General features: G+C 41.0%; 1 protein-coding gene across 9 annotated transcripts in view; it reads right to left on the reverse strand.

Moving 5' to 3' along the window:
* TOGARAM1 (TOG array regulator of axonemal microtubules 1) overlaps positions 1 to 16,679 on the reverse strand; it is an 84,709-nt gene that overhangs the window by 19,461 nt on the left and 48,569 nt on the right. For 7 of the 9 annotated variants that reach the window (XM_043549566.1, XM_043549569.1, XM_043549565.1 and 4 more), the window contains 3 exons: positions 10,401 to 10,559; positions 9,968 to 10,094; positions 5,934 to 6,052 (listed from right to left, as the gene is read on the reverse strand). In XM_043549566.1, coding sequence (XP_043405501.1) covers positions 5,934 to 6,052; positions 9,968 to 10,094; positions 10,401 to 10,559 — 405 coding nt within the window. Of the gene's footprint in view, positions 1 to 3,061; positions 3,987 to 4,543; positions 4,585 to 5,933; positions 6,053 to 9,967; positions 10,095 to 10,400; positions 10,560 to 16,679 lie in introns of those variants that run through there. The other 2 variants (XM_043549572.1, XM_043549570.1) reach the window with 2 other exon arrangements.

Consider the following 16,679-nt stretch of genomic DNA (forward strand, 5'->3'; position numbering starts at 1 on the left):
GTTATTTTCTTTGTTAGGCCTGTCCTGTAGTAGGTGACTTCTGGGAACTCTTCTGGCTCTATCAATCTGTTTCTTCACTTCCGCAGGTGGGTATTGTAGTTGTAAGAATGCTTGATAGAGATCTTGTAGGTGTTTGTCTCTGTCTGAGGGGTTGGACATTGACATTGGTCAAACTGGACAGTGTCTACGTAAAAGAATAAATGGACACAAATCAGATGTCAAGAATTATAACATTCATAAACCAGTCGGAGAACACTTCAATCTCTCTGGTCACGCGATTACAGACATGAAAGTTGCTATATTACAACAAAAAAACTTCAAATCCAGACTCCAGCGAGAAACTGTTGAATTGGAATTCATTTGCAAATTGGATACAATTAACTTAGGCGTGAATAGAGACTGGGAGTGGCTGAGTCATTATGCAAGGTAACTTATTTCCCCGTGTTTTTTCCTACCCCTCCCCCCGCCCTCCAGACGTTCTTGTTAAACCCTGGATTTGTACTGGAAAGGGCCCACCTTGATTATCATACACATTGTAAGGAGAGTGGTCACTTTAGATAAGCTATTACCAGCAGGAGAGTGGGGTGGGAGGAGGTATTTTTTCATGCTTTGTGTGTATATAAAAAGATCTTCTGCAGTTTCCACAGTATGCATCCGATGAAGTGAGCTGTAGCTCATGGAAGCTTATGCTCAGATAAATTGGTTAGTCTCTAAGGTGTCACAAGTACTCCTTTTCTTTTTGCGAATACAGACTAACACGGCTATTACTCTGAAACCTATTTTATAAAGATTTCAAATATACTTCTCTGGAATTTAATCCTTCCCAACACTAAACTCCATGGCCATGTGTGGCTTCCAGAGAGAGAATCTTGCCTGCTAACATGTCCCAGTGAATGGGATCCACCACTGCAGCTGGACCCCTCCTACTCGGTCAATAATCTGCCTGTCTTTCCCTAGCCCACAGGAGCTGTGCTAAACTGCTCTCTTCTGGGAAGCATTCCCGTACTCATGTCGAGCAGACATAAACATCTCTTCCATCAGGCAAAATCAGATCAGTGTTTTGTTTCCAGCAAATAAAGTCCAAATTTTATGGTAAAAGCAATTTCCCTGTTTCCTGATTAATAACAACAAACAAAGGCCCACAGGCTAGGGGAGGAGAACAGAGTTTAACTGACACTGAGTTTTGAAATGGGGTCTTAATGACCAAGTTCAAATTAGCCAGCATCACCTTTTCATCCTGGGGAATGGAAATGAAATATGATTCTCTATAGCAGGATATGGCTAGTCCAACTCCCACCACACTCACAACCCTTTAAAAACATGTCTCAGATAAAGTAGGTATCTTGCTCTTTCACAGGCTCTGTTATTTTCCTCCTTCTGTTGTCTGAAGCACAGATTTTAACACACACACCCCCACACACACACCTATCTAAGCCACCTGTGTTCCACCTGCAAATCAAGAGGACGACGTGATCTGGGGAAAGGACAACAAAAAAATGGCTTTGTACTGTTTTGTTTGTCCAAATACTAATAAATGCACAAGTGGGCACGATCCTGTGCTGGCAGGGAGGACTGGATGGTCTAACTGGCCTTTTTAATCTCCAGAGTCTGTGATTTACAAACACTGACTAATGAATCCACAAGTGTCCAGTGTCAGTAGATGTCTGGTGTTTGAGGGACATCATCCTAGTGCAGACTCATTTACTAAAAAGCTTGGGTACTGCAGGAGTAGGCAGTGTGGCTGCACAGATTGGCCCGGGAGTCAGCAGTGGTGAGCTCAGTTCCTGGTCTATCACTGACCCACCATATAATCTTGAGCAAATCCCTTAAAACATCGTGCCTCAGTTTCCTCATCAAAAATTACACTTACCTATGTTTGTGAAGGGCTCAGAGATCTTTCAGAGACAAGTGTGATCTCAGGGCTGAGTATATCTAGGTAGATAAAAAAAGACAGGAGCGCTGCCCCGAGGAGCTTACAGAGTCAGTCTAAATCAGAAGCACAATAAAGATGCCAGTGGGGGATGGCCTAGGGAAGAGGAGGAAGACAGCAAGAGGCTGACACAGAGAACAAACCATGCTTGTTGCACTTCCTCCTTGCATATTACCTCTGTTGCACTAGATTCCTGTTAGCCTGGGTGTGCTTAGCAGGTGAATTCACAGCAGCCCGGCACCTCACCAAGGAAAGAGCCTCTTAGCTGTGGTGTCCCCGGGCAGCACTTTCCCTATGTCTGAGACAAACAACAGCCCTGTGCTGATCAAAATGTTACATACAAATCCGCCGATTCTGGTGATTTCACAACCAAGACATCAATCCTTGCTGCTTTTAACCTCACTCGAGGACATGCAGGTATCAGTCCATTGCAAAGTCCACAAGTAATGTTTTCTACCATCTCCACTTGGCTAGGAGACTCCATGCCATTCCTGGCAGAAAAAGACCTGGCCTCAGTTATTCAGGCCTTCGTCACTTCTCACCTGGATGACAGCAATGTGATATCCCTATGCACAAAACTTTCAATACTTGGGAAACTCCAATTAATACAAAATGCTGCGGTGCATCTCCTAGGCAAGATGGATTACCGTGAGCTCATGACACCTCTCCTCTGCTCTCTACTATGGCTTCCCATAGAATTTTGAATCAAGTTCAAGGTGTTGGTCCTTATCTTCAAATCACTCCTTGGGTGATGGCTTGGGCCCAGGAGATCTAGAAGACTGTCTAAAGCTCCATTGTAAAGACTGTGGTTGACAGCTTCACTCCTTTGGTACAATGGAACTCTTAACAATAAGACTAAAGCTCGTCTGTGTGGGAGACAAATCTTCTCCAGGGATGGTCCGAGACTAGGGAATGAACTTTGTCAAGAACTAAGGACCATCACAAACCTCACCACTTTCTGATCCAAGGTTCATTTCTCTGACCTATCTTCTCTAATAATCACGTAGCAACAGGTATATTTATTTAATAAATACATTTTAATAGAAGAACAAAACCCCACCAAAACAAGACATTACACGGCCTGTGCTTCTCACTCTGGAGAGAGGATGAGAGGAAAAACACCACATGACAGATGCATAATCACTTTGCATATTGCTTTAATAGAGGACGCTCAAATACTATGGTGACGAGTTTGGTATAAAAACCTATACAGAACAGAATTTGTGATGAGATGACCTATCCCTTGGACCATCCAACTATAGCCAAGAATAAATGGGGACACTGCCCGAATGGTTTGGTTCTGTCAACATACTAAACAAAGCTCTGGAAATGTCCAGTAGGTGCAATTTCTCCCCCAGTGAAGAGTGGGGAAAAACAGGAGACTCGTGAGACCTTCTTTATCGCCCCTTTCAGAATGCTCCTTACTTCATCTCACTCTGAAGACAGTCTTCCTTCATTTCAGCCAGAAGAGTGAGTGTGTTGAGCACTTAAGGCTGAACCTCCTTACTGACTTTCAATAGGGTCCTGGTGGCGTGGAAAACTCAGGCCAAATTCTGAAACTGAGACATTCGCCAAATTCTGTGACTGAGACGAAAGTATTAGCTGTGGTATTGAGGCTGTAAGTGCCGAGGCTACGAGTGCAAAAAGCATCATGTCAGAGTTCGTGCAAGTTTTGACAGCGTCCTCTTTGTTGCCTTTCTTCTGCTGCCTGACCCCAGAGCATCGTGCCTGTTCGAGGGAGTGCTGGCCAATGCCAACTCTTTCATAGCCACTTGGGTGGTTGTTTGCTCTGGATCCAAAGTGACCAGTATGAATTGTTCAACCAGATGTAACCTGAGCCAGGCATCCCTGGACTGCGGGTCCTGGAGGAAAACTATGAGCACACCATGCACTTTGGGATACAGCACTCCCACAGGAAGAATAGGCAATGGCTGTGTCTGTCCGTGAGGAGAATGATGCCAACGCACGGTTTGAACCCTGATGGCTTAGAGTCTGTCATGTTAGCACAAAGAGGCTCACCCCCACCGTATGGGTGTGGGGAACTACTCTTTTCTTCCTGCAACATCCAAAGTAAAGAAAATAGGGGATAAGAGTGAAGATAAATTCTCTACACCAAAGTAATCAAGAAAACGATGAGTCTGAAGCTCTGTAGTAATGAATTAGACACTTGCTGGGCTCTACCTCGCTGCCACAGGCAGTTCAAGGGAACAGAGATGTCTGCAGCCACTCCACCCTTTATGACCTTGCACTTGTGGCTCCAATGGACAATGCTATTCAAAAGACTCCAACCTTGTGCACATGAGGTGCATGCGCACCTACAGGGGGATCCACACTGACACATACTCAAAGAAGAATTATATTTAACAAAGGAACAATAAAATGTTACAAATTCATGTGCAATTCCTTTTACTCAGTATACTTTTAATATTGCTTCTTGGATCTCTACCTTTCTTCTCTTTTTTCAAAAGAGTTTCTAATGGTATGTCTACAAAGCAAGTGAAGGTGTGATGGGTCTGTACTCCGGTTCTAGCCTACACTGAAGACCATACTGTCACATCTTTAAAACTATTGCTACCCACACGGCTAGACTAAAGCTAGCATAAGTATGCCTACCTGTGCTACAATCACACCTTCATCTGCTGTGTAGACGTATCCTAAAAGAGATGATTAAAACAGGAAGGAAAACTATTATACTTTCCACACGAGTATCCAAAATATCAAACATCACATTTCAATCCAATGTGGAGTCCATGCTCTGTGTATTATATAAAATCTATTTATATTTCAAATGGTTATTCTTCTACATGGCCATGTTTACAATTAGGAAACAGATTAAAGGCAAAACAGCTGTTGAATATTTGATACACAGATAGCACATGTTTTGGATACAGCAAAGTTATCTATCTAGAGTATGTAATGCAATTTTCCATATATAATTTAGTACACGGTATGTGTGTATTAGCTCAGGATCTATACTGCTTTACTAGGTGCTCAAGAGTATTGAATAATTGGTTTGCTGCAGCTCATATGCTCTCAAAAGTCCAGAAATTCTTTGCTTCTACTTGCAATTTGTTTTACGCCTGTAGTTTTAACATTTATTTAGCCACACCTTCAATATAAGCTTGTTTATGACACATTTCCTAACAACTATCAGTATTTTGAATAAGTATCTGTCTTCTCAATGCTTGGGGTAGTAGCTCCCAGAATGTAGCATTCCCATTTGAATCTAAATAGTTTATACCGATGACAAATCTGGATTGTCAAAAAAACAAGGGTCAGTATTATGATGATTAATATAACAGTTGTGTAAACTTGAGACATATTCCTCTATTTTTATCAATTGACAATACTGCCATTTAGTGATTTTTATCAGACAAGTTATCCACTGACCAGCTCCATTACTTATGGTCTAGGAGGGTATAATCAGAATGCTGTTGAAAAGAGTTCAAAGAGCCCATTGTAGAATTTATATGCAACTTATTTTAATTATTTTGTATTAGTCTCCCAGCCAATAATTTAACTTTTCCAGTGGAGTTTAGTCATTATCAGATTAATGATTAAACACTATAAAACATATGTACTGATATTCTTACTGATATGGTCCAGCACTGAGTAAGAACTTCAGTTACTCCAATATCATGCACAGAAAAAGTAAAACCTTTAAACTACATTTACAGTAATAGTGAAGCACTGTACATGAACAAAAGGCACTACAAATGCTTCTTCATAAGATACATGTGTCTTCATAGGCAATCGGTGAGTTAATTAACACCTAACTGCACAAAGCAGTAAGCTAGTTATTAGTAAGGAGTGACAGCCTAATTAAAAGTATTTACTTGAGATATATCAAGTTCCACCAACTTTTTTTTTTTTTTTTAAGTTCCATTTAAATCTGACAAATATTGCTATGAACATTGTACAATCTCTCCCCAGCGGTACTGCAAAGAATATTCCCCAGAGATGAATTACTAACAGAGTCTGCAATTTAGCAAGACAATTCTACCTTTCAGTGATATTGAGCGCATCTCTCGAAGTGGATGATGACCTGGAATGTCCAATGCTGCCAGTATGAGAACGTCTTCCTTTGGCTGACGGTGTGTCTAGAGGCATCTCTCCTAGGCCCTGCAAATATATGACCATAAATAAGAGGTTATCCAGTACTGTGCTGTGGCATTGGAAGCTCTTTAATAGCAGCCTAAGGGTTGATCAAACTGCAGTAGCAAATAGTTCACTTGTTGCAACTGAAGCAATTACAGATTAGATTCACTTAGTGTCTTTTCATAGGTGCAGTCTGTTCACAATGCAATTGTATTCCAAAGCAATACAATACAATGACCATTTATCCCTAGTATTAACATTATTCACCATAGCTAAGATGCAAGACTGTAAACTCACTATTTGTTTATATTAAATTTACATAAGTAGGAAAGATACTTAAAAACACTGCTATTTCACCTCTTCATTTCCTTTACGTTATCCCCTCCTCCTCCAGCCTTCCTGATTTATATGCCAAAGCTACATCCATTGGTGACAGCCAAAACTACCCAAAGCTAAACTCCATCAACTGCCACTGCTTGATCCCTGTCCAGGTTTAAGTCTTCAAAGGAGAAAGTCACAACAGACTTTTCCCCTATGCAATTTATTGAAAGTGATGAGTCAAACTGCCATCTTCACATTTAGAAGCTCCTAATGATTTTGCAATTATTGGGTTAAATGTCTGAGTTGTGCAAATACCTAGAATACGGAGTTGTTTCTATCCCATTAAATATGTTAGTTACAAGTTTCGGCGCCAATTATCAAATTTCTAATTCTTCCTTTTGAGAAGCTGCTAACTACTTGGTTTTATGGGGCAATTTTAAATTAATCCGCTTGTCTTAAGAATACCTGTTGTATTCTTTGAAACCCTTTCGAAATAGTAAGTACAGTACAGTCATGTCTGGTTGCTGAAAGGGATGGACTAATGTTGGCTGTAAAACTAGGTTCTCAATGCTGAGCTTAAAACTCTCAGTGATTTAGTTTGTTCTCTCAGCATGTGACCACACTGGCAAAAACTGGACATGCCATTCACCACTGCTGCAGCTGCTCAAATGTTGACAATGGCGAAAACTGTAGTGTAAACATTATTTAGGACTTTTTATTCCGTCATTTAATCTTGCTCCATAGTACTGAAACAAGTACTTACACCAAAACACTGAGGGACAGTTACATCTCTTGCAATTTTATTTTATTGTAAGTCACTTTATGCTCCTCCCTGTAAATTATTCATTTGTTTTACATGTAACTTCGCTTTTCAAGTCATCACACAAGGTACAGAACATTGGGCAGTCACAGGAACTGACTACCACAAGTCCCTTAAAAGCAGCAACCTACCAGTGGTTGCACCCCCCAGGACGCATCAGTAAGAACAAATGTTTTAATAATAAATTATAAAAGATTTAACTACATATTTTTCTAGCTAATAATTCATTATTGAATATTAAAGTGCTAGCCATGTGCTAGGAGCCATAGAAGACAAAGATAAGCCCCTGAACGCTAGTAATCAGAAATGTGAAATACAACATCTCTCAAGGAAGTTGCCTAACATGCTGAGACACCTCTTGGCAGCAGTATTTCTGAACATAGTAAAGGGTTTTCAGTGCGCTGGATGATGGACAATGGTAGCTCTTGGGTCCCACAGATTTGGTCTTCACCCTGGACAGTGTCTGGGTAATAAAGCCAGCTATTTGTGCTGAACCTACCTTATCTTAAACCCTGGCAAAATGAAACCTGTCCTGTTCGGTGGAGGCTGTTGGTAGGAGGTTTCAACTGCCTGTTTGTTGAGGAAACTTTTTCAGAAGTTGTGGACCAGATTAAGGAACCTGGAGAATGTCTAAACCGCAATTAAAACCATGTGGCTGACCCATGCCAGCTGACTCAGCCTCACGGGATTCAGGGTTCGGGGCCATTTAATTGTGATGTAGATATTCAGGCGTGGGCTGGAGCCTGGGCTTGAAGACCCTGCAAGGTGAGAGGATCCCAGAGCTCGAGCTCCAGCTCAAGCCTGAATATCTACACCTCAATTAAACAGCCCCTTAGCCCGAGCCCTGTGAGCCTGAGTCAGCTGTGGGTTTTTAGCTGAAGTGTAGACATACCCCAATGTCCTTTTTGATCAGGTCCTTTCCAATGAAAGCCATGGGTCAGAAGTGATTTCCAAGTGTCTATTCTGGTTGTGTAATCTGTGCAACCTACACCCTTACTTATTCTGACGTGCCCTCCGCAAAGTAACACGCTCCTTCCTAACCATGAGGCATGATTATTGTAATTCCATTTTAGCAGGTCTCCTCTTTCATTTGTTCCTGGTTCAGAGGCACCAACACATCGACTCAGGTTTAAGCAACGTGAGCATATTATGCTGTCTCTGTATTCTTTACACTGGCTGCTAAAGTGTCAGACTGACCATAAAGATAACTGGTTTTAAAGGTTGTCCTCAAAACTTTGAGCCTCATCTTGCCCATCACTTAAGGGTCCCAACACTGTCTGAAGCCAACAATCATGCCTTAGCTGCAGTGGATATTATGGTGTGGGACTCGTCCCAACCACAGATCCAACTCAATCCATCTCTTTCCTACTTATAAAAAAGCATCTAAAAATTACTTCCATCCCAGATGTCCTCTATTGGCCCCTTATTAACTATTTTATTACATTATACCCATATGTTTGCTCTTTGAATTTAAAGAGGATTATAATTTTGTTTGTGTATTTTAACTTACTTTTATGTTGTACAGAACTATGTCTTGCTAAAAGTGGCATTTAATAAATAATGATGAAAGTATTTCATGGTCTTTTCCTTTGTAAAAATTGGTATGCACATTAGCTGTTTTTGAAGGGTGTCAGACTGACACCATTGGATACTGAAGTCTTACGAACTTCCCCAAGACTGCACTGTGAAATGTATGCCTCCGTTCTCTTCAGAAGGGAGTATCTCTTGCAGAGAGAGGACAGCAATTTTTAGGATCAGTCTTTGGCCTTGCCACTGAATCAGTCAACAAGCAATTACTCGATACCAACTGCCATAGTGCTTTGTGTGATGTGGACTACTCTCCACAAGGAAAATGGCTATTCATTAGGCTACGCAGCAGTAGAGATTGCTGTGTACTACTGACCTTGGCCAGATTAGAAACAATGACCGGCAGGTTCACAGATTTTTAAAGCCAGAAGAGACCATCATGATAATTTAATATGACCTGCTGCATAACGTAGGCCACAGAACTTCATTCAGTTATTCCTGCACTGTGCCCAATAACTTGTGTTTGAACTAGAACATATCCTTTAGAAAGATATCCAACCCTGACTGAAGGCATTAAGTGATGGATAATCTATCGTCTCGCAATCTGTTCCAATGGTTAAATACTATCACTGTTAAATTTTTCCAGCGGTTGGATTTGTTACTCATTTGTCTGCTCAATTATATAACCCTCTAGTACGAGATTACCTGCACAGAGTGAGGGTCTTTTTAGACCATGATCAAGTCTTCTTTCAACTTTCTCTTCAATAAGCAAAGAAGACTGAGCACCTGAAATCTCCCACTGCAAAGTGTTTTCCAGACCTTAAATAATTTTTGGAAGCTCTTTCATGAACCCCTTCCTGTTTTTCAATATCTTTTTTCAAGCGCAGATACGAGAACTGAACACAGTATCATGTAATGGTCTCACTAATGCCATATACAGAGGTAATACCACGTCCTTACTGCTATATCCCCATTTATACATCCAAGGACTGCATTCACCCTCTTAGCCACAGCACTGCTTTAGGAGCTTATGTTCAGTTGGTTATCCAGCATGAACCCCAAGTCCTTTTCAGAGCCACTGCTTTACAGGAGCGGCTCTATCTGGAAGGTATGGCTTACACCCTTTGTTCCCAGAGGAATGGCTGTATTCAAAAGTACATCTGACCAGTGGCTTACCAGTGGCCTTGTATCACCTTACAGATCCCGTAAGCCATTTAGTCTCCCTACATTTATTTTTTTCTAACCTGTTAGACAAAAGCTTTTCCATATACCTTTTGACGTAGACCGCTGACAGACTCCTTAATGTAAGGTAAATCCTTAGACGGCACATACTTTTCAAGCATTTTGTCAAAGTCTGGATGAGTCATCATACTGAAGAGCATCTTTCGACCATAGTACCTAAAATCGTAGCAAACCATTTCATATTAACCTAGAAATATTAGGGAAATTTGGCCCATTACCACCTGTCTAATTGATCACAACAGAACATATCTTAAAATGAAATTTTCTAAGTGCAGAAAGACCTTCAGATATTCATATGCCCTCACCACCTCCTCCAAAGAAACCACACTCAAGAGAAGCTAATTTAGGCACATGAAAAGGTGAAAAAAAGCTAGTTTAGCAAGTTAAAGAATGAAAATAATCTTTAGTTTCCACCTGGAACAGCTATTTGCTATATATAAAGTAATACTACTACCTACTGACCTTGTTTCTTGTGAGCCATCCTGTGCAAACTTGGCTACGGCAGGTAAAATCCTGTCAGTAACATCCTTAATTCCAGATAATATCCGTCCTGGTCCCATTCGTTCCACCACATCTGATAAGTGCTGGGCTGTGCATCTTCTCACTGCAGTGTGCAAATGACTAGAGAAAAAACAGTAAGATACAAATGGTCACTAACAACCCATGGAAAGGGCTAACCTATATTTTCTCACTCTTTCAATGCTTATTGAAAGCCAAGTGTTTTAAATTCTTCCACTCAAGCTGCAACTCTGCTCTACCGACCAACTGCTGAAATTCGGATACTTATTTTAACTTTGTACAAAGAGATGTCCATTTCCACTCCATGGCACCAAACGTTTTAAAGGGAGACTGTTGGATTAAAAACTTCATTTTATTCTTACTCATATACATACCACATACACACTAGAATGCACAATTAAAATAGAAGAATAAATTTCGCTTTTGTTTCAAGTTATTTTTACTTTCTAGCCCTCCTATATTGGCACAGCGCTACAATAACCAGGTTGCAAATGCTGATGGAAAACATTACTTTTAAAAGTATCCTTTTTGAGCAAAGTGAATATTAATTTAAAAATAATCTATTTTAAAGATGAATAGTAAGAAACATACCTTCCAACATATAGTCACTAATTTTATTAGCAACAAATTATTGTGCTCTGAAACATTCTACACAAGGACACCAATCTATAGAGTCATTTAAAACAAAACAAATCAGCATCTTTATTATCCTTTAAAAACTCCACTCAAGTGTATTTTCCCACCAGAGGTGATGCCAGCATGCAAATATAAAACAGAATATTCTCACCCAAAATTTCAGAAGCATGCACCCAACTACCAAGTATATACATGGAAGTGCAACCGCAAATTAGACGCATGCAATTCTGAATATTCAAACCGCTCTTCCCCATTTTGTTATTTTAGCCTCCAAATAGAAATTTGATATTGGGGCTAGTACAGCACTTACAAACCTTAGCTGTGAACAGAGCAGTGCGACATTCTAACAATACATATATAACTTGTCAGTCACATGCTAAAGAGAAAAAGGACATTTAGAAGAGAGACTTAAAGGAAAGAAGTGACTTGTGGGCTTGGCGGAAGTAAAGCACAAGTAGAAGAGCAATTCCTATTGCTTGGACTGGAGGGGAAAGACAAAGACTAGATCCAGGCTGGAGAAACTTAGCGAGCAGGTAGGGAAGGGAACAGATCAAGTGACAGATTGGAGAGAATCTATGGAATGCTATCAAGATTAAGAGGGCAATTTTTAAGTGGATTTGGCACTTCATAGGAGTCTCTAAGTGACAGAGAGTTGCAGGGGATCATGCAATATGTAAGAGCAAGAGTAATGTCGCAGCACCAGCAAGCAAAAAGTCCTATGGTCTGGAAGACCAGGCTAAACAGAAGTGCTCCTAGACAAGTAAAAGCATCATTCTGCCTGTCAGACAATGCAGCAATGGAAGAGATGGGCTAAGTGATATTAGGCACAGCAGCTGAGCTGCCCATCCTCAGAGAGGAGAGTGGGAGTGGTGCAAAGGGCGGGGCGGACTGGCACAAAAGGACGAGAAGTGGCTGAGCAAAGCAATAGAACAGAGCCCCCAGTCAGAGTGAAGGTAATGGACCTAGTTGATGGCAGTTACACAAGAAATGCCCTGGGGCCTGACTGAGGCTGAAGCAGTTTGAAGGCCCGGACTGTTAGTGCTTGGATCAGTGGTCTGTGGTGACTGAGGTGAGCTTTTCAGATAGCCAGATGGTTCAAAAGCGAGCAACAGTTTAATTTTCCAGCAACAGTAGTCTGTGTAGCAAGTTTTTGGGTATATTTACATTGCAATAAAAACCTGCAGCTGTCCCGTGCCCAGTGACTTGGGCTTGCAGGGCTTAGGGGCTATTTAATTGCAGTGTAGACATTTGATGGGCCAGCCACAGGTGTCTAATTGCAGTGTAGAGTCTTGCAAACTTGGCAGCAATGCAGCTGCTGCAAGACAGAGTTTCTTTGATTTTATGAGGAAGCGCAAAGACTGTAAGCTGCAGTCACATAGTTCAGAGATCATTATGTTTGCCAAAAATGTAAACAATAGTGTAAACTGCCTAACCCAGACAAAACATATTACAACTTGATTACTTACTGAAACTGCAAAAATACAATTTGATTTGATCTTAAGTGGGAGATGGCCTCCTCTAAATTAAGCAGGTAACCCTACAATCTTGTAATTCCAAATTTAACTGCTGATGCCAGAGCCAACCAAGATTAACAAATATATCCTTGATTTACACACTATTTAAAACACGTTTTTATACAATTATGTAGACAGACTTCATTTTTTAAAATTATCAATATTTGGATCAATTGCTCTTTCTGGGGGGTGGCAGGATGGGGTGTTCAAAATTCCATCTGAAAGCCTGGCCAACTAAATGTAAAGCACATGTTACAGAAGAGTATAAAGAACATGAGAAACTTAGACCTAAAACGCTTCCCCAGCAGACATGGTTTTCATGTCAAAAAGATTGAATGTTTTGTTTTAATTTGCAGAAAGCATGAAAAGGTTTGTGATCATGGCAATGCTCTTGCAAGGAGATGTAAAGCCTTTCTAGATTCCCCTGTATGTTCACAGCTGCTCTGCTGCTTGGGCGAAATGCATGGTGGCAGAAAACACCACTCTGTTCGCAAGAAGCTCCAATTACTCTCTATAAAATGTAGCACAAGGAGATTCCAAGGGTGGCTCTTGTTTAACCGTTTACACAGATGCTAGACATGATTTTAAAATCTCCCAAACTGAAATACTCCAACTCGCAAGGCACGAGTGGTCTAACCATGGATAAACACCCACTCACAGAGGTACCCACAATGTCTTTTGGCAAAAAATGTCTCAGAAAAAGTATACCAAAAAGTAGATTTATTACTGTGCTTATTGATATGCTGTGCTGAAAGCTGTCACTGAGAAAGCGTCAGCATATATCAAATTTGCTCAGGAGAGGGAACCTTATACTCTCTTTGCTGCCATAACAGACTTGGAATGTGGGCAGCTAATAGTATCATACAGGGAATAAAAACAGCCTTCCGAGTTGTGGATCAACTGTAACTTGACCTAAACTTAGATGGTGCAGTAATGAATATGTACTGTTCAGACAGTTCAGAGGCCAAATTTAGACAAGATATTCATATTGCTGTGCAATGCATCATCCACAACCATGAGCTACCTACTCTGGATGTTAAAGAATTCTTGTCCTTATCTTAAAAGTGCTGAAGATTACGTTGAAGGTTATATTGAAACACATTTTGTGAAATTTTACTGTATAAGTCTTGAGGGGATGACAACTCCAAGTTTTTTTCTGATGCCTTGGAGGCTACTGATTTATCTGGGAAGTATGCACCATGTAGATTGAGTTGCCATTCAGGTCAGAACACGTTGAAAGCAATGATAAAAATAGGGACTATTACTCGTATTGCAAAAACTCTGTCACAGCAGAAGTCAGAGTCGGAGTTCAAGGCCAGAAGGGACCACCAGATCATCCAGTCTAACCTCCTGTACAACACAGGTCACCATCACCACCATCATCCCCCCAGTCCCTCCCCCCACACATTAAATCCAACAACTGAAATTAGACCAATTTATTACAGCCCACAGGAGACTAGACTGTTCTGTGCCACAAGCAGGCAGGGAACAGGAGGGACTGAGGTCCTCGCAATGGCCCGGAATTGAGATATAGCCAGTTAATCCTGGAAAGTGACCTGCACCCACATGCTTCAGAGGAAAACAAAACAAAACAAAGCAAAGAAACCTAATGTCACTGACAATCTGACTTGGAAGAAAATTCCTTCCCAACTCCACACGTGGTGATCAGTTAGACCCCGAGCATGTGAGCAAGAACCAGCCAGCCAAGCACCTGAGAGAGAAAATGCACAGTACCACCTCAGAGCCCTGGCCTTCCCTATCCAATCTCCCATCTCCAGCTATGGTTATCCCTGATGATTTAGAGGAAAGAGATAATATAATCCCAAACAAACCCAGAATACATTTGGGGAATGGGGAGGGGCCAAAAAAAATCCCTTCTGACCCCTGCATGTGGCTGGTTGAAACCCTGAAGCACATGGGCTTTTAGGAACTTAAGTTATAAACCAGCACTGAGTCTCAGGGATTTTGAGCCCTACGCCACCCCATTACAAGCAATCCTATCATACAATAGCACTCAGGTTTGTCCAGCTCTCTCTCAAAACTAATTGTTTCCCCCCCGACAACTACTATTTGGAGGCTGTTCCAGAACCTCATTCCTCTGATGATTAGAAACCTTCTAATTTCCGGCCTGAATTTGTTCATAGCCAGTTTATGCCCATTTGTTCTTGTGTCATCATTGTCCTTTAGCTTAAATAGCTCATCTTCACCTCCCTGGTGTTCGGCCGCTAACGTGTTTATAGAGAGCAATCAGATCCCTTCTCAACCTTCTTTTTTGCTGAACTAAAGAAGTCAAGCTTTACTAGTCTCCTCTCATCAGACAGGCCCTACGTTCCCTGATCATCCTAGTAACTCTTCTCTGCAGCTTTTCCAGCTGGAATTCATCTTTATTGCACATGGGTGACCAGAATTTTACCCAGTATTCCAAATGAGTGTTACACCAGTACCTTGTACAATGACATTAATACTTCTCTATCTACTGGAAATGCCTTGCCCGATACATCCTAGAATTGCCTATGCCTTTTTCACAGTTGCATCACATTGGTGGCTCATAGTTATCCTATGATCGACCCACACACCCAGGCTTCTCTCCTCTTCTGTTGCTTCCATCTGATGAGCCCCCAGGCTTGTTGCAGAATTCATCCAATCCTACATGACCTTGCACCTTGTACTACTGAATTTCATCCTGTTTCTGCCTCTCCACATTTTCCTATACAATATTCCAATCCCCTTCTGTTCTAACAATAACTCCTAATTGTGTAGCAGCAAATTTCATTAGCACACTACTACTTCTTGTGCCAAAGTCATTTAATACAAATATTGAATAAGACTGATCCCAAAACCAATCCATTAGTAACCTCCCTCCACTCCGATAACACCTTTCAGCACAACCCATTGCTTTCTCCTCTTGAGCCATTTCTTCATCTGCCTTACAGTTCTTGTACTGATTCCCATCTTCCCTAATTTAACTATGGATTTCCCATGTGGTTTCATGTCAAATGCTTTACTGAAGTCCAAGTACATTAGAGATCCTGCACTTTCCTTATCTAAAAAAAAAAACAGTTATTTTCTCAAAGACAGCAATCAGGTTAATCTGTCAGGATCTACCTTTGCTAAACCTATATTGCATCATATCCCCTTTACCGCCATTAATTTAATTATGCTTTCCTTCACAATTTGTTCTAAAGCTTTGCAAACTACTGACGTCAGATTAATGGGTCTTTAATTGCCCAGACCAACTTTTCCCCCTTTCTTAAACATAGGTACAACATTACCTATTCTCCACCATATGGTACTCCTCTGGATACACTTATTAAAAATTCTTGTTACCAGAGTAGCAAGTATTTCACGATGAGTTTAATCATCACTGTGACTGAAGTCTCCTTTAACTTCTGAAGAACTCGATCTCTAGTTTAAGATGCTATGCTGGAACTCTCAGCACAAACAGACAATTCTGACTTAAGGATCTGAAAATGTATCAGGGATGGGCAAATTTGATGGGGAAGCCTTTACAAGCCTCTAAAAGCAAAGCTGCAGAATGGTCATTCTATATTCTTCAAGTTGCAATTTTACATATGGATGCCAGATTTACCAAGCTATGGCAACAACCAGTGACATAGTTTCAATGCCTGGACTGAGACAGCAGCCTAGTGTTTTTGGTTCTTTTTAAAGGCTCATTATGTCAGTGTGTAAACTGACAATCTGCCGCATTAGTCTGTAAAGGTACTAAGCAAAAGCAAAGTGACCTATATCAGTGGTTGCCCTCTAAAATTAAAATTATAATGAATGACAGTTTAGAGGTATGCAGTGGAGTTGTAGCCATGTTAGTCCCAGGATATTAGAGAGACAAGGTGGATGAGGTGGTATTTTTTATTGGATCAACTTCTGTTGGAGAGAGAGACAAAGTTCTCGAGCCACACAGAGCTCTTCTTCAGGTCGTGGTCCTTCCTCTAATCAAAACAAGCCCATGCACATATATGCAGCGCAGTATATTCCAAGACTTGACATAGGCGAGGAAACCGCTCAAGTGAAAATGCTTTCCAGAGCCCACAATCTATTTTCTACTGGCCTGATG

This window comes from Chelonia mydas, chromosome 6, assembly GCF_015237465.2.
Source record: "Chelonia mydas isolate rCheMyd1 chromosome 6, rCheMyd1.pri.v2, whole genome shotgun sequence".
NCBI lineage: Eukaryota > Metazoa > Chordata > Testudines > Cheloniidae > Chelonia > Chelonia mydas.